This window comes from Thamnophis sirtalis, unplaced genomic scaffold (assembly GCF_051295495.1).
Source record: "Thamnophis sirtalis isolate CommonGarterSnake01/CBP01778 unplaced genomic scaffold, rThaSir2_p1.2 scaffold_6, whole genome shotgun sequence".
Lineage (NCBI taxonomy): Eukaryota > Metazoa > Chordata > Lepidosauria > Squamata > Natricidae > Thamnophis > Thamnophis sirtalis.
Window position 1 is genome coordinate 92795240 of NW_028261386.1, and position 18272 is coordinate 92813511.

The 18272-nt window shown below is 39.2% G+C and overlaps 1 protein-coding gene across 2 annotated transcripts in view; it reads left to right on the plus strand.

Moving 5' to 3' along the window:
• The first annotated feature begins 9028 nt into the window (after positions 1–9028).
• LOC148045088 (DBH-like monooxygenase protein 1) overlaps positions 9029–18272 on the plus strand; it is a 38649-nt gene continuing 29405 nt past the window's right edge. Inside the window, exon 1 of one of the 2 annotated variants that reach the window (XM_087719143.1) lies at positions 9029–9418. In XM_087719143.1, the coding sequence (XP_087575269.1) occupies positions 9152–9418 (267 nt within the window). In that variant the 5' untranslated portion in view covers positions 9029–9151. The remainder of the gene's footprint in view (positions 9419–18272) is intronic. The other variant, XM_087719142.1, reaches the window with a different exon arrangement.

Sequence of the window (18272 nt, forward strand, 5' to 3'; positions counted from 1 at the left end):
TCCTTCCTTCCTCCTCCTCCTCCTCCTCCTCCTCCTTTCTCTCTCCCCTCCCTCTCTCTCTCATACACACACACACACACACACACACACACACACACACACACACACACACACACTGATTCCATATCTGTAATGCCTAGCAAATTATCTAGGTTTTGCCATTCCTAACAAAACTATATGATTATTTAGCTGTGCATCTTAACCCAAATAATTGGCATACTTACAAAATGGCAAAATTACAGATTGAACTATAAACTGAGCCTGTAAAAAAAAACACCAACCAACTAGCTGAAGTCTGTACATATTGTTTCAGGTTGCATTCTGAGCAAAATACGGCAGGGGTGGGGTGCTGCTGGCATTACTGCCGGTTCTGCGTACATTTTTTTTTTGCCAAATTTCACCAAACATGCACTCCTTGCACATGTCCATTCGTACCTAAAAAGATTTGTGCATGTGCACAACGTTTGAAAAGGAGGAAAATTCCATTTTTGCAATGAAGATTGTTCTGCACATGTGCAGAACCGAAAATCAAGATAGTGCCACCGACGATAGAACCGGTTTGGGGGCATGGCAGGCCAAGTTGCTACCTACTCAGCCGAACCAATCCAAACCAGTAGGAACCCACCTCTGAAATACGATCATGTTAATTGGCCAAAACGCATCCATTATCATATTTGTATACTTAATTTTTTTTAAATGGTATCTCAGTCTCATGTTATCCAGGAGTGACCTATGTTCACTTTTTTAGTGTAGCTGGTTTTTTTTTATAAATAAATAAATAAATGAGTTTCAAGTAAAGTTCAGCTGTGCAAGGTTCCATATACACATACATTGAGTCTATAAGAGATAACTATGCATTCAGCAACTCTGCTTATTCAAACTTCCACTACAGTATGGGTAAGATTACAGATTCCATATATAAAGGAAGTTTCAGACATATATTCAAGGGGAAAAACAACAGCAACTTTTTCTTCCCCTCCCGCCATAAATATTATCAGTTAAACAGGTAAAAACATGGTAGGATGAACATTGCCTGTGCCTTTGAGGGATGGATATGTACATGCATGCACACACTCGTCCATAGTCTTATACCTGTCAAACTCATTTGCCAGGCTCCAAGCAATATTCTTATTTTTGCAGTAATCTGGTTTTAGAATATTTGTTTCCCAAGGCAGAGAGAGCTCTCTTCCTCAGCAGTGTCCTTGGAAGACACGTAACAACCCTGCTAATGGAAATCAGGCAGTCTTTGAACATGATCCTTAGGATGAGGTGAGATATGAAGAGAGGTAATGTAGAGAATCACATGATTTCCTACATTATGATTGGAACATTGGAGGAATCTGATCAAGTTTACGTAATTCAGGAGGAATGAAGGAACTGGTGATGTTTAAGCTTGAGAAGATGGAATTGAATTGGGACACTATGACAGCTATCTTCAGGTGCCTGAAAAGGTGTTCCATGACAGAAGGGGAACATCTGTTCTTCCTTGCGTAGGATAGAGGGAGAAAATGGTAATTTGAATATCAGAAAAACAATTTTAACATGGTTGAAAAGTTGAATTGATTACTCAAAAAGGCAGAGGTGTTCAACCTCAATCTTCTTTCTTTCCATTTGGAATAGCAATGACATATTATTTTCAGACAATTTTAAGGCAAAGAAATGCCTGAAAGATTGGGGAGAAAGGTCTTAGTGGCAGACTAATTCTAATTTATTTGCCTTCAGTAGTCAATATAAACAGATTTGAACCATAAGGAAATTGTGTGTGTATGTATGTATGTGTATATATGTATATGTGTGTTTTTGTGTATACACACAACTAATATAGATTTTTCTGTATATGTGTGCACATACATATACTATATAGAGAAATCTATATTAATTATCTGAATACACACACACACACATATAGATAGGCATCTCCTGAATACACACACACACACACACACACACACACACACATTTCAGATAATTACTTTAGATTTCTCCATATATGTATGCATATAGGTCTCTCTTTGTGTGTGCACAATTTCCTTATGCCTCATATATATGTATATAGTGTATTCTAGAAACTATGGTTACTGCAGATAAATGAACTCAGAATATCTTTCAATTATTTAGATTTAAGTAGCCGTTCAGTATATCCTCTTTAATGGGTCAAACATATTCCCCAGAATTCTGCATTGCTTCTACTTCTAGCAGCATTCTAATCCAGTCAATATTTTAAAGAGTTTCCCTTCATTATCTTGAAGTTTTCCCCCTTCACTTTTATTCAGAGATCTTTTCCCTCTTCAGTGGATACAGTTCTGCAAGGCTTGCTAGCATCTAAACAAATTAGCACATAAGCCTCTGATGGAAATACACATTTTAGATCTAGGAAACAAGTGCATGGAAAAAGCCTGCTGGCTTGAAGGCAATGCTCTTTGAAATTCTCGGGGGACACTCAAGTTTCAGAAACATGTTCAGAACATCTGCTCCATTGAACTATGATCTGGGGATGAAGGTGTTTGAGATGAAGTCATGAGGACCTGGGATAGGAAATGGTTCAGGTGAAAATGTCTATGCAGCACAGCTTAGGACAATTTCCAAATGGAAACCTAAAAGACCAATTGCAAAATTTTGATTTTGTGTCTGATTCCAGCACTTGGGCATGTATATATTTGAATCGTGTACATAACAGAAAAATTCCTATTGATTTCTAAGCTGTCTTCTTTTCATGGTTTATTTTTCTAAGCAATGGTTTCATCTTTTTATTTGTATAATGACACTACTGATTGGTTACTTGTATATCCTTACCCATTATTCAGCTACAGACTATTCCCTTCTCTTAAAATGTGCACTTAGATCCAAAATCTCATCAATGCAAATAATAAGTAACTGATTCATCCCATTGACTATATTATTTTATTTGGAAGTCTCTTCTGCTTTCTTTTGTTTCCTTTTTTTCCAGCAAATCTATTTTTATACCTAGTGGTTTGGTTTAATAAGAGATGTTTCTATTAAAACCTTCCTCTTGATTATGATTGCATGGTTACGCAGCTATGACCTGGCCAAAGATTACGTTTATTATTTCTTCAGGCTGCTGGGAAGTCAAAAATACCTTACTTTTCATGGTAGAAGAACTCAGCTAGATATCCTAGAGTGTGTCAAGATGTTTTCCTAGTGATGGTCTGTCATAATTCTCTTTTATAATGGAAACTAAGAAAGAAAGGGACTAAACAAGTCTTCCTCCCTGCCTGTAATAAATAAAATGAGACATTACGGTACTTTTGACATGCAAAATTCTTACATGAGAAATAATATTTCCTATTATCAGATATCCAATTTTCAAGAATGTTAACTAGGGCAATAAACAGTTTGTTTAGAGCTCTCTGGGTACAATTTTTTTCACGTCAGCTTTATTTCTGATTATTTCCTGGGCATCCCCTTATAAGTTTCTTTCAGTATAGAAGCAGTATCCCATTGCCCTTTTCTAGTACATTTTAAAATTCTCAGGATAGCATTCAGACTTCAGACTGCCTGGGTGAGAATTCTCTCATTTCAGTACGAAGGATTTGACCAGTTTCTGGAATCTCATAAAATGCTTTTACCAGTTGAAACAAAAGCAGAAATGAATTTAAAAGGGTTTTTTTTTAAAAAAAAATTATATGGTACTTCATATATACTTGTCTTTGAGTCCTAATTTCAAAAATGATTTGAACTTATTTGGAGGCCATCCAATTCTATTGGGGTAAATAAAAAAAGAGTTTGGTAACTCTAAAATTCCATTGTTTAGTAGACAGATTTTACTGCTCCAATTAATTAGCAGAAAAAAGTGTATATATGTATTTGTTGATATTTACAATATAATGTAACTTCAAAGTTGATGATGATGTCAACAAGAGGGAGAGTCATAAAATTTTATTAACATTTCACAGCACTGGTTTTGACCTATATTCCTTGGCTCTATGTTCTGTAGGAATCATCTTGTCCAGATAGAGTATGCTTGGCCAATGGGTACTTGCAAGATCCCATTCCTTAGGATAATTCAATCACAATCAAATCTCAAAGCAATCCTTCCCAGTTGTGGTCTTCTTGGAAATGAACCTGGTATTTTTCTACCAGTCTTCAGCTAGGTAGTTAAGATAATTTTGTCTGAACAAGCATTGAGAGTTTGATTTCTCTGAGTTGTTTTGATTACTTTGTTTTAAACTCTATTGTATAGTTAGGGAACTATAATTATAATATATAAATAAACGGGTTTTTTTTTAAAAAAATGATTGCAAGAAAACTCCCTTTCCTTTTCTAGAAAAATAATAATTCAAACGTTGAATTGAACTATAGCAACAATCCATTACTTCAAATGAGATGTATATTTTTTCTTCCATACTTATTTGGTTAGTCTACAACTTCTCTGCCAAAAATGCCTTTATTCTTGATGTCTTAGTAATTTTTCTCCCCACCTCCAAAACATTAAATGTTCCTTGAAATTGAACCTGTTTGATTTGGAAGTGTATGATAAGCTTAACTGAAATAGACTTTGGAGACAGCAAGAAAAGAAGTATAAGAGTTCACCCGCCCCTTTAATATCATGTGGTTGCATAAGCAATTACAAAAATTGATTGCTGTGAAAAAGACCAGGTAATATAACTTGAACTGAAAAATACATTATAGAGGAAGAAAACTGGGCATGTCACTTAATAAAAAACACTTCATATTTATTTATTTATTTGGTGTATGGCAAACACATAGACTTACAGTAGCTCAAATGCTAATGTCCAGTCCACACAGCCATTCAAGGACGGGGTGGTCTATGCCGGAAAAATCAGATACCGATGTAAGCTCTTGATGGACATTGACACAATGTGATGAATATTTTGTTGAGGAGCACCACAGTCACACTGAGGGGTAGAGACAAGACCCCACTTAAACAATGAGTACTGGCAGACACCACATTGGATACAGATCCTGTACAGAGTTGACCAATGCTGGCAAGGGAGGTCAAAATCTGGCATATTTTGTGTTAGGGTCGTCTACGTAACTGCCTGTATCTGGGCGTTCAGCAGCCCATTTGACTTTCCACTGTGTGTTGACAGCTGTTGAGTAAGTTGTAATTTTGTTGTACTCCTTCACTAAGGCTTCCTACCTTCGTAGAGCTGATGGTGCAATGTGGCTCAGGCTCCATTGTCATGTATTTAGAGAGCCAGGAGTTCTACAAAGTTGTCTGACTGCCAACTGTCATTAACTGCCAATTCTTCAGTGTAGTGTGGCTGACAATTTCTGCTAAGTGTGTTTGGTTCACACTTCCATGCTATCCAGGGTGCCCCACGAGGCAAACTAGCATCACACCTCACACTTCATATTAACTAGGACCAATATGAAAACATAATGTTTACACAAAAGTAGAATCACAAGAATCCCTCCTCTTTCCCCATTGAGAGCAAAACAAATCCCTCATTAAATGCTCTTGCTTGTTTGAGCCAGAGTACTAGTAAACATTAGAGACAAGACCTGAGTACTAAGTTTAACATTTTTCCCCCAAAGCAAAAATATTGCTGAATCTTGGTGTTATCATTTTGCTATCCTGGTGCCTAGATATGATATTGCCACTCACATCTCTAAACTAAAACCTTGGAAAGCCACTTCCAGACAGTCCAGCTTCCACTAGATGGGATGGGCTAAGTCATCATAAAGCAACTTTTAAAATAGGTTCAGCTGCAAGATTTACAGAATGTTATCATAAGAATAGTAACTCAATAATGTGCTCTTAAAACAAGCTTTATTTAATGTGGTGATAGAGATATTGTTTTGTTCCTCCTTCTGACAAGGCAGTTGATCCTGATGGTCTCTTGAATAGGTGTGATTTCATAGAGGGCTGCACCAGGGTTGTGTTTGACCTCTGGGGGGAGGGGGAAGATGGGCGTGGTCAGGGTGGAAGTAGCCAGCTTGACCTCACTGTGGTGACCGGAGTGCTCTGCCAGAGAACATGGGCTCCTGACCTCAATTTTCAGCAGCAACAGTTTCCTGCAGTCTTCTGCCAGTGAAAGCAGAGTTTAGGGGTGGGGGGCTGCACACAATTCTCCTAGGCCCCATTATCAGCTGCAATGGCCTCCTGCAGCCCTCTGCCAGCGGCCTCCTCAAGCTCCTTTTTGTTGGCAGAGGCACCGCGGACTGGCCCTTCACTGTTTCCAGAGTGGCCCGTGGGCCAGATATAAGCACCCTGTGGGCCGCATCTGGCCCCTGAGCCTTGAGTTTGACATCCCTGCTCTAGAAGAAGAGAAGAAAATCCTACTTGGAGTCTGGTGGAGCAACATACAGTGGAAAAATCAATGGTTGCAGTTAACCTTCTGTTTTCTTCTTTTTCCATCTGGTCTAATCAAAACTACACCTCTATTACACAATTGGTGCTTTTGTGAATTTCAACAGCTTGCTAGCCCTTGGGTTCAGCATTTGCTTTAGAAATTTTCCAAGATGCTATCAGTTATGATTTCAACATTTGTTTGAATGACTGGAAAAATAACTTTAAGGTAACCCTTCTATGTCTTAGACAGTAAAAAAATGATTATAAATAGCAGCCCTTTCTGGTTCATAGAATTTATAGCAGTACCACATAATTTTCTGCAATAAACATTGCTTTGCTTGATTTCATCCTTTGAATTTTCCAATAGTCAGATATAGTGTCTGAACTCTCATCATTCTTAACCTTTAACATTATTCAGAGTATGGTTACATTAAAAATTCTCTCAGTGTGTTTGCACTAAGATTCTCATATATTTTATACACATTGCATAGAAAAAATAGTGATGAATAAAACACTTTGGTATCCATTTTACTAGGTAGGTAAAGCTAGAAATGAGCACCTAATTAGCAGTTAAGATGAGTATGCATAATCAGTATTTTTCACAGGATTTTTACTTAAATCTTTTGGGATGCAGCTTTCACTGTTGTGACCTGTCTTTAGTTCTCAAGATACAATAGCATAAAATGTCAAAATAACAAATGTTTCCACCCTGTGTAATTGCACGATATGCTGTAACTTGCCCAGACTGCAGCTTACCTCATTGTTAATTCAATGCTAGAACAGTGGTAAACAGTCTGGATGGTAGCCCAGCCAGTAAAAATGGTAGTGGTCATGATTTGATTCATTTTTTGGTACTAAGGTTTTTTATTATTTGTTTTTCACTAAAGTCCCTCTTCTGAATCACACTGATTATGCCCTAACCTGCTCATCAGCTTGTTGGGTTTCCACAGAAGGAATCTGGCATGCCAAATCTCTAAACCCAACATCTGAAGAAAGTTTCTCCTTGCAGCACAAAACTTAAGAGCGATTTCACAGTAATGTTACATTGTCTTCTTCCATTGCAGGCCCTTGATCTGTTTCTTCTGAGCCTCTTGACCTTTCTGTCAAGTCCAGATAGGAAATAAACCCAGATGAATGAATTCTACTTTATTCATAGAATCTTGCAAGTCTGAAGGTGTATTTCTTTCCTTGTCACCCTTACAGCCCAAGAAACCAGAAAGGGGCTCTTCAGAAATATTTACCATGGCCACAAGCTATGGCTCTTCCCATTGTCTCTGACAAGCATTCCCACATGCCGTTGCACCCTCCTTGTAGCCCTGGGACTTGGAAATTTTCTGTCAGTGAGAACAATCAACCAATGGAACAGAAGTTGCCTTCAGAAGTTGTGGGAAGCTTCATCACTGGAAGCTTTCAAGAAGAGACTGGACTGCCATTTCTCAGAAATGGTGTAGGGTCTCCTGCTTGGGCAGAGGGTTGGACTAGATGACCTACAAGATCCCTTCCAGCTCTAATCTGTTATAATTCAGTATGAAGACCGATGTTGTTTTCAAGAGGCAATGAATCTCCTGAATCTTTCACCTCATTCTGTAAATATATATATATATATATATATATATATATATATATATATATATATATATATATATATATATATATATATATATATATATATATATATATATATTCAGCCTATCTTTCCTGTCCCCCTCCCCTCTGCTTAATTTCACCTTTTTACAGGATTGTTCAACAGGTAGCCGCTGTCCCTTGAATTGGCAGAAAATTGCTTTAATTTTTTTTATTATTTGCTTGCCAGGCAACAGGAAAAGAGCTTTTAGAATTTTCTGCCTCAGGTGCCAAAATAACTTGGCCGCCTTACTCGGGGATCAGGCTTATGCCCTGTGATGTGCAGGAGTAAATGATAAAGATCCCCTGTTGCACTGTGCTTTAAGAAGCAAAATAAGAGTTCCCAGAGTCGGGAGAAAGGGAAAGCTTCTTTTGCTGAAGAAGCTTTTTATTTTTATTTATTTTTATTTATTTTATTTCATCAACCATGGATTAGATAACAGATATAAGTATAGACATGATTATGAATACATGAAATGAATACGAATAGAAAGGAATATTAGGGCAGGGACAGTAAGCACGCTGGTACCCCTTAAAGACCTCTTAGGAATGGGGTGAGGTCGACAGTAGACAGTCTAAGGTTAAAGTTTTGGTGGTTTGGGGAAGAAACCACAGTGTCCAGGCATTGGTAACTCTGTGGCTGAAGTCGTATTTTCTGCAATCGAGTTTGTATCTATTGTGAGCTCATGTGTTGTTGTGGTTGAAGCTGAAGTATTCATTGACAGGTAGGACATTGTAGCAGATAATTTTATGTGCTACACTTAGGTCGGATCTAAGAGGGCGAAGATCTAAATTGTCTAAGCCCAAAATTTCAAGTCTGGCGGCATAAGGTATTCTGTTGCGAGCAGAGGAGTGGAATATATCTTCTCATGAAATATCTCTGCTGACTCTCTCCAGAATCGAGGACGGTCATCCAGCCTTTCCCGCGGTGGGCTATCCGTCCCATCTTCAGCTTATGCCCGCTTTTTCCCGCTCTCAGAAGGTAGCTTCTGAGTCCTTCGGCTCCCGCTCGCCATCCCGTCCGCTTCACGTCTAGGTTTCCACCTCCAGCTGCGCCACCCGCTCCCTAGCTCAGCCCTCGAGGCCAGGAGAGACTCCCGCCAATGAGGAGGCTCAGCGACTGGGGAGGCGTGAAGAGGCGGCGACGGGCAAGAGCGGCAGCTTCAAGCCGAAGCGCAGCCCGGGCCCTCAGTAAAAGGCGCGCTGGCGCCAAGTCCGACTCTGCGTCCTGGAGCGCGCGCGGAGGGTAAGATGCGCTGCTGGCGGCTGCCGCTGCTGCTACTGTTCTTCTTTTGGGCTATGCCGCCCGTACCCGGTGGGCGCCACTACCCGCATAGCGCCGTGTTGGACGGCTCGTCCCGCTACCGGCTCTCGTGGGCTCACCAGGGCGACACCATCGCCTTCCGCCTGGAGGTGCGCACTCGGGGCTACGTGGGCTTCGGCTTCTCCTCCACAGGAGCTATGACTTCGGCGGATATGGTGGTGGGCGGCCTCGACCGTGGCAAGCCCTATTTGCAGGTGAGCAGCGAGGATGGGGGGGGGGAAGACAGGGGCCGTTGGAGGGCAACCTCCTCTTCTCCAGGTGAGCATAAGCCGGGAAGGAAGAATCAGTCGTTCGGTCTTGGCTTGTTATTACCCTGCTAGCATTTTGAGTATATTCAGAGATAACTCCTGTTTCCACCTGAAGTTCTCTCGTAAAGCTTAATACTTGAATTATTGGACTCGGAGCAGCTAACAACGGAGGCGGTGGGACAGCCTTCAGTTCCGACGTTCGAGTTTGTGGGCTGCTCCAGCATCCTCCCTCAGTATGTTTATTCGTTTAGTGTCAAGCAGATTTCCAGTGGAGACATTTAAATGCACACATGTATATAAATCTAATAAGTTTCTTGCATGGTCAATAAAAAGACAACACAACTACTACATTTGACTATTATGATGACTCTCTCTCTCTCCTCCCTCTCTTCCTCCTTCTGTCCTTCTTTCCTTCTCTCTCTCCTTCCTTCCTTTCCTCCCCTCCTCCTCTTCTCTCTCTCCCTCCCTCTCCCTCTCCCCGCTCCCTCCCCCCTCTCTCTGCAGGCAAGATCTTGAAATCCTATGTGAAAGCCATTTTTAACAATAACAACTGGCTTCTTTTATCATTTCCTTTTATCCTTGGGTGCCTTTCAGAGTTGGCTAAGTTTAATTGCAAAGTGGCCAGCATGCCACCTAGCAAAGCCACAATTACAAGGGAAGGTTTCCTGTCCATTTCACTGGCAACAATTGTGTCCCTTTTGTGTTTTGTAAATGAATTTCAGCCTTATCTTAGTATCTTGAATATATATATATATACACACATACATACATACATACATACATACATACATACATACATACATACATACATATATATATATATATATATATATATATATATATATATATATATATATATATAGTCTTCATGTGCAAGGTTCTCAGAAGTAACAGATGAATATAGGTACTGTTAATAATATTTGTCTTTGTTTATCCAGATGTTTGTGCAATTTGAGATATTCTTGTTTGCCAGGTCTTTGGTAGTGGCCCCAGGGTGAGAGCAAATTAATTGAATAATGTCTGCCTTTCTCATTTAATAATTAATTAGCATTCAAACTTATAAATGTTTACATTATATGGTAAACACATATGTGGACTGAGTTAATGCATAATTTAATATCTTGGAATCATGTAGCTGTGGAGTTGGAATCAACTACAAATATCATCTAGTCCAACCTCTGTTTTGAGGTCATAATATAAAGTACCATGTAATCTCTAAGTATTTATTTAAATGGCTCTAGGCAGAAATGTAGCAAATATAGATACAACTTCAGACCAATTCATATTTAGTTCAATGATCTGTGGTTATAGCTCAGTTAGCAGCTAGGTTCTATCAAAATGAGAGAACCATACTAACACTAAGGTAATCCCACCTTAAAGACAGTTGGATGGCTATGTATTTTAATTGATATTTTTCTCCATACAGTAATTAAATATATATGTTTGTTCATAGTTTTAAGTGGGAAGAGCTGATTGATTGGATATATGGTTCTTCTAAAAAGTGAGATTCTCACAATAAATCCTAACATACACTGAGCAAATATAACTACCTGGAAAAGCATTTTGTCTGCTTAGCTCTATAATGACAACTCTAACTTAGACTAACAGCATTAGGATGTATATTAGTTGGCAGTAATACATCATTTTTTTCTATTTAGCATCTGCAAATTTATCTACATTTTCAGTGATATTAATGATTCTTAAAAATACTGAACAAATAATAAACCAGGAGGTACAAGCTTCTTCCAAAGCTACAGCATTTTAAAAGACCTATGGCATAAATTCTAGACTTGTGAAAATTAACTTTTAAAGAAAATATATGCTGTGTCCTTAGAAATATCATCTTAAAGTCAGATACTGATACAATGCAGCAGTGAATTTTGGTTCTTCAGTCCATCTACTTCAGTGATTCAGTTCTGCACTGAGTGCTCACAATAAGCTTCTAGATGTTTTCAGAATAGGCATTGATTATAGTGTCTTTTTATTTAAATATTTATTAAAATATATTTTAAATATCTTAAAATATATTTTATTTAAAGACACTAAATATAGTGTCTTTTTATTTAAATATTTAATCACATTTTCTCATTAGTTATATATTTATTTCTATCCTTAAGTCAAGCAACTAGTTGTAATTGCTATTTATAATGTCATGTGTTTTCCTTGTTTCAGTAGAATTAAAAAAAGGCAGACCTCTGGCTCAAGGTAATTGCAGGTCATATCAATTCTGAAATAAAATATTTATATCACTGAGATGGCCAATTTATATTTCTGAGATGCAAGTTACCTTTTTAAATTAAAAAAGAGCTTCCATTTACTAATAGAAGAAAATGTTTTCTTTCCAATGTTCATGGTGATACTGTATGAAGAGACTTTTCCTTTCATTGCAGCCAGTTAGTACAGAAATATGACTAGAAACCTGGAGACCATGAGTTCTGGTCCCACCTTAGACATGAAAGCCAGCCGGGTGACTTTGAGCCAGTCATTCTCTGTCAGCCCAATTCACCTCACAGGGTTTTATAGGGAGAACATGAAGAGCAAGGAATATTAATTATGTTCCTGCCCTGAATTGTCGATAAAATAATAAAGGTGGTATATATATAAATAAATACATAAATGTGTATATGCGTCTGTAATTTTTGGTCATTTATGACCAGATAATGAGTTGCTACACAAGAAGAATCTAGTTGATTCACACATAGAAACACAAATAGATACATACCAATTGCATAAACAAGCCAGAATGTTCTTTTAAAAGGAATCTATTTCCCAGGTATGAGCAAAAGTTCTGATAAAAATATAAATAATACTTTTGGGGGGCCTTTTCCTGTTGTCACTATATCTTACCTGAGGTTGCTGCCTTAAAATTTGCTAGGATAGAGTACAACTTAAAGGATTCTTCCTCTTGTTGCCTCCTGCAAATAGATCAATCAGGGTGAAAGGTGCAATTACGTTGTAAAGACTTAAACCCAAAAAGGATCTTTCTAAAGGGCTGACATATTCTACAAAGTTACGGCTGAGACGGAGTGAGCAGAGGATGGTGTATTAATTATAAGCATTCTGGACTACTGAATAGGAACCTAGCACTACTTGGGAAGTGTAAGATCCATGTTTAAATAGCAGGAGCCTGTCAAATGTGTGATTCTTAGATTTGTGAACTGTGTAACAAAGGAAAATACAGAGCTGAGCAAATAGGAAAATACTGTGAAAATTTATAGAACGATGTACTGTTTTAAGGCCAATCAGGAGCACGTGTTAAGGTCATTATGTGATGCAGACTGATGAGGTTATTGTGAATATGTTAAAGTATGGGGAATCCAACCTCCAACAGTGCAGGGATGGAAAGATGCTGGCTGGATAAATATGGGTGCTGCCTCAGAGAAATTGCTTAATCTGTTCAGGCTTGTAGTAATATTATGCATGCAATATTGCCAAAGTAATTTTTTTCAGACTACTTGCCACAAGAATGTTCAAGGCAGCTCTAAACTTTGCATCTTTTTTTTTTTTTTTTTTACTATTAAAAAGCCTTTAGGACTTACTTGCACACTCCTTGAGTTTCCATTCTGCAGCTCAATTCTTAACCTTCTCTTTCGTTGTCAAATCCTCTTTCTTCTGGTCTGGAATTGTGCATCCCTAACTGTAGCTCCCATTTTTCAGAGAGTAATCCTTCTTTATGAATGCGGGTTTTGTGTGATTTATTTAAGAAGGTTGCATTGTAAGGGCCTTCTGTTGAACTCTAACATAAAAATACGGATTATTTTGTGAATAGCTCTTCACTGGTATATGAAAAATGCTGTACTCATCACACTCACTAGTTTGCTGGTACCCCAAATAAAGAACATCTGCTTATCAAATACAGTATACACATGGAAATCATTTTGATATGTTATTAAGGAGTAATCAGATTTTAAATAGTGAAAAGCTGTGAATGGAACTCTTTGCTGTTTTTTAAACATACTCTTGACAAAGAAGTTTTTAGCAAAGAAACAGAAAGATACCACAAGGAGAAATGTCACAGTGGCACACATTTTAAATATCACCTGGTGCTTGTTGCAGATACTGCACGCCTTTGGGAAACTCACTGTATCTTTAGGAATCTTTTCTGGCATGTTAGCGTGAGGTTAAAAAAAGATTCTTAAAAATTCAGCGTGTTCCCCAAAGGCATGCAATATCTACAACCAAGCACCAGCTAAGGCATGTAAACACTGCTTAGCTACTGTTTTTTTTCCTGCTAGTGCAAGGGTCTTTCTAGAAGAAGTCATCATTTGTTATGCTTCCCTGCACATGATGTTTGAAGAACAGATGAAATACCATGCATGCACAGATCATTCTTAACCTGTAAGATATCTTGGGCATTTTGGCCCCAAAGGCAGATAGACTCTGTCTTCTGCTTAATTTAAATGTATCCTTGTATGTTTCTAAACATGATGAGATTCCTTAATCACACAATTCTTTCTCTTGTCAATTCAATTCAATACACTGCATCAGCCCCTTACCCCTATCTACTGTATATTAGAATTACGTAGAATTTCATATTTGTAATATTGTAATAGTAAAATTGTGGTTCTCCAGACATCCATATAATGGATTTTGGACGTAATGGCAAAACTTGTATTCAGATCTCACCCCAGAAATAACCAAGATCTACAACAGAATGGAAAATGTAAAAGAGTGCAGAGAAGGGGAACCAAGATGATTAGGGGACTAGAGGTTAAAACATATGATGAATGGCTGGAGTAACTGGACATGGCTAGTCTACTGAAGAGAAGGACCAGGGGTGACATGATAGCAGGATTCCAATATTGAGAGGTGGGCTGTAACAGCAAGGAGGCGGTCAAGCTATTTTCCAAAGCACCTGAAGGCCAGACAAAGAATAATGGATGGAAACTGAACAAGGAGAGATTCAACTGGAAATAAGGAGAATTTTTCTGACAATGAGAACAATCAACTAATGACCTTATCTTCAGAGGTTGTGGGAGCTTCATCACTGGAAGCTTTGAAGAAGAATCTGGATGTCATCTGTCAGAAATAGTGTAGGGTCTCCTGCTTGGTTGGTCTAGATCAGTGGTCCCCAACCCCCGGTCCGCGGACTGGTGCCGGGCCGTGGAGTACCTGGCACCGGGCCGCGCAGCGGCCGGGGGCCATGATCGTGCAGCGGCCGGGGGCCATGATCCCTGCTGCCTCTTCACCCACACGCGCAGCCTGAGATCAACCCCGGGACTCGAACCCGAGAGCCGCCTCTCCGGTCCAAACCCCACTCCCACCCCGGCCGCCCGCCCGGCCGGCTTGGTAGCCCGTGGAGACGGAGCGCGTTCGGTTCGCCGCTACCTGGGGGCGCCGTCCCCATGACGTCACCGCGGAGTCCTCGCCTCCTTCCCTGGCGAGGCTTTCTCCCCGCCAGCCAATCAGAGGCCAGTCCCCGGGCAAGCGGGGACAAGTTGCTGGCCGGTCGAAGCAGAAGCGGGAGATTGGGGGGGGGAGAGAGAGAGAGAGCGAGAGAGCGAGCGCTGGGCGGGTGGCAGCGCGTTCCACAGCGGACTAGGCGCGCCACGGGCTGCCAACCCCCCCCCCACACACACACGTACACACACTGCCTCTCTGGCAATTGGCTGCCCAGGAAGGGAGCGGGGAGCTTTCACAGATAGGAACGTGATGGGGTTTGTTTTCTTCCCCCACTCCTGAGCCCCCCCTTTTTTTTTTGCTTGCCTTCTGGGGTCTCTGCCGTGGAGCAGCCGAGGTCAGATGGGGAGGCGGAGAGAGAGAGAGAGAGAGAGAGAGAGAGATGGGCGGGTGGCAGCTGTCTGTGAAACATCTTCCCCTCCCCACCTCCTGGGCAGCCAATTGCCAGAGAGGCACGGTGGGGGTGGTGGGGGTGGTGGGGGTGGAAGGAAATAAAAAGAGAAGTTGCCCTTTTATTTTGCAATCTCTCTCTATGACCTTGTTTCATTCTCTTCCCTTTTGTTTCGTCCTCATTTCTCAATCTCAGCAACTTTAACACTTTTGGACTTCAACTCCCCAAATTGCCCAGCTAGAATAGATAGATAGATGGTGGATAGGTGATTGATTGATAGATAGAGAGGGATGGATGGATGGATGGATGGATAAATAGATAAATAGATGATAGATAGATAGAGGATATATACACATACACGCATACACACATACATACACAGAGAGAGAGAGAGACAGAGACAGAGACAGACATGGATGGATAGATATCACAGAAGTGAGTACACCCCCTCACATTTTATCAATATTTAAGTATATCTTGCAGCAGTTTAGACATTAATGGCTGGGGGCCATGATCACTGCAGAACAACGCCCCCCCCCCCACCCCTGCGCGCGCTCAGCGGGCCACGGTAAAATTATCAAAGGCTGACTGGTCCACGGCGATAAAAAGGTTGGGGACCACTGGTCTAGATGATTTACAAGGTCCCTTCCAATGCTGTTAATCTGTATCTATATCTACATCTACTTTGTATGCTCTCCAAGACATACAAACTGCATTTATGGAAGAGACTGAGAGCTGGGATAAAGGCAGGTAATGCATTGAGTTTCTCATGGAGGGAGAGGAAATGAGCTAACTTGAGTGGATTCAGAACCAGAGAAGAAGCAAAACATCTAGTAACCAAAGATCAAGTTAAGGAACACTGCTGAAGAATGCTACTGTATGTTCCATGGTGATGCAAAATCACAAAAGAGGAGAATGATACAATGAATCATCCATATAATCTGTGCAGATTTCCAAAGGGAGAAGAAGACCCAATTCAATCTACTTGGTGGAGATATCTGGAGTGAAAAGAAGACACAATTCTATCTACGTGGTGTAGATATCCAGGGGGAGAAGCGGGTCTGAATTTCACAGTTGTAGTAGTTGTGAAAGGCTGCCAGCTAAGTTTAGTTAAAGCTCTTGATTAACTCTTTTGGGAATTTAGTTGTGGCTACATTTTAAGTTTGGCTGTCATGTTAACAGAAGCAATAATGTTGCAGAGCAGAAAGTTAATTTCATAGCAGTAGAGCAATTAGTTCACAAGGCAATTCACTACATTCCTTTGAATACAGAAACAAGCAAAGAGTAAATCTCTATTTGCGTACCTTAGCTGAATTCTATTTGCATAATTAACTGGCAGAAAAAGTCAGTTTGATGCCTATTGTTATGCTAAAAATAGAAAAATACTTTTCATTATTTATTTTGTCTCATCATGTCTAAGAGGTTATGGCCCAACCACTTTCCAAACTCTGGCCAGGCAATTGATTTAATTCATATTATTTGCATTAATTTACATCATTTATGTAAAATGATGCAAAATAAAACTTAAAAAAACAGCAACAGTGATCTAAACTCAGATTTAATGGCCACATTTTCTTTCTTTAGGTCCATTAAATTAACCTTTGTTGTGTAAGAAAGTGTCAGTATTATGTAACTCATTTCAGTTATAGACATTGATAATCTTAAAAATTATCTGCTAATCTATTATTAGAGGCCAGCCTTTTTTTTTCTACCAAAATATTTTAATAAAATAATCAAATAAATATCGTGGGCTTAAATCTTTCTATTTTCATTCATATAGTTCTATTCAGGATAATTAATTATTCATGAATCAATAACAATCTTGGCTCATTAAAACAAAATCCACATAACATTGAAATAAAATAATTATGGATGTTTTAAAACTGCACAGTGGAACAAAGAATCTTTCAAAATGATGACATTAAAAGTCAGCAAATGATGCCCACTTTGGAAAATACTTGCTAGAAGTGTAGTTTCTTAGTAACTAATGAGAGAAAATAATTTGGATTGCTCAGGAAAAAAATCAATCTAATGTGAAATTAAATGGCAAATTCTGAATTGAAGATTATTAGAGAAAATGTAAAATAAAACTCTGAATATCACCATTTATTCTCCACATATTTCTAGCAGTTTTATTGTGAATAACACAAGTAGGACAAAAATATTTGAAAAACAAAAAATATATATTTTAAAAACCTCTTAATTAGAGAGATTATAGATTGAACATATGCCAGAAAGGAAACTCTTAACCAACTTCCCGAAAGTTAAGGAAGACATGAAAACTGCTTTTCACTAAACAAATTTCACATTTAAGTGCTAATACCAAAATGCCTGCTTTAAATAAGTTGATTCAGAAGTTGAACAAACAAGGACCAATTCATAAATAAGAATCAGTCTTTCAAATATCCTGGTCGTAGATGTTTCAGTGCTTTAAATGCCATCACCCAAAAGACTATTTAGTGCAAGTAATGTAAAATTGCTTTTTGGTTGAGGATCACTTCTGGTGCTTTACATAGAGATATATATAGAGAGTTTTCTTGGTTGATCATGAAAAACTAAGTTGACATGATTGGTATGAAGGGCCATCCAGAAAGATCAAGGCTGTAGAGTAAAGGGTTAGTCCAGGAAAAGAACAATAATAAGGTACTTTGTACTTTACCAAGAAAACCACATGAATATGACATCTTGACTTTTGGATTGTATCTGCAATTGAGGTAACTTATTTTCCCCAGGTGAAATCAATAGTGGAATTCAATTTTTTTTACTGCGGGTTCTGTGGGCATGGCTTGGTAAGTTTGGCATGGTTTGGTGGGCATGGCAGGGGAAGTTTACTGCAAAATCTCCATTCCCTCTCGATCAGCTGGGACTCGGGAGGCAGAGAATAGATGGGGGCGGGGCCAGTCAGAGGTGTTATTTACCGGGTCTCCGAACTACTCAAAATTTCTGCTACCAGTTCTCCAGAACTGGTCAGAACCTGCTGAATACCACCTCTGTATGGAATGTATAGTT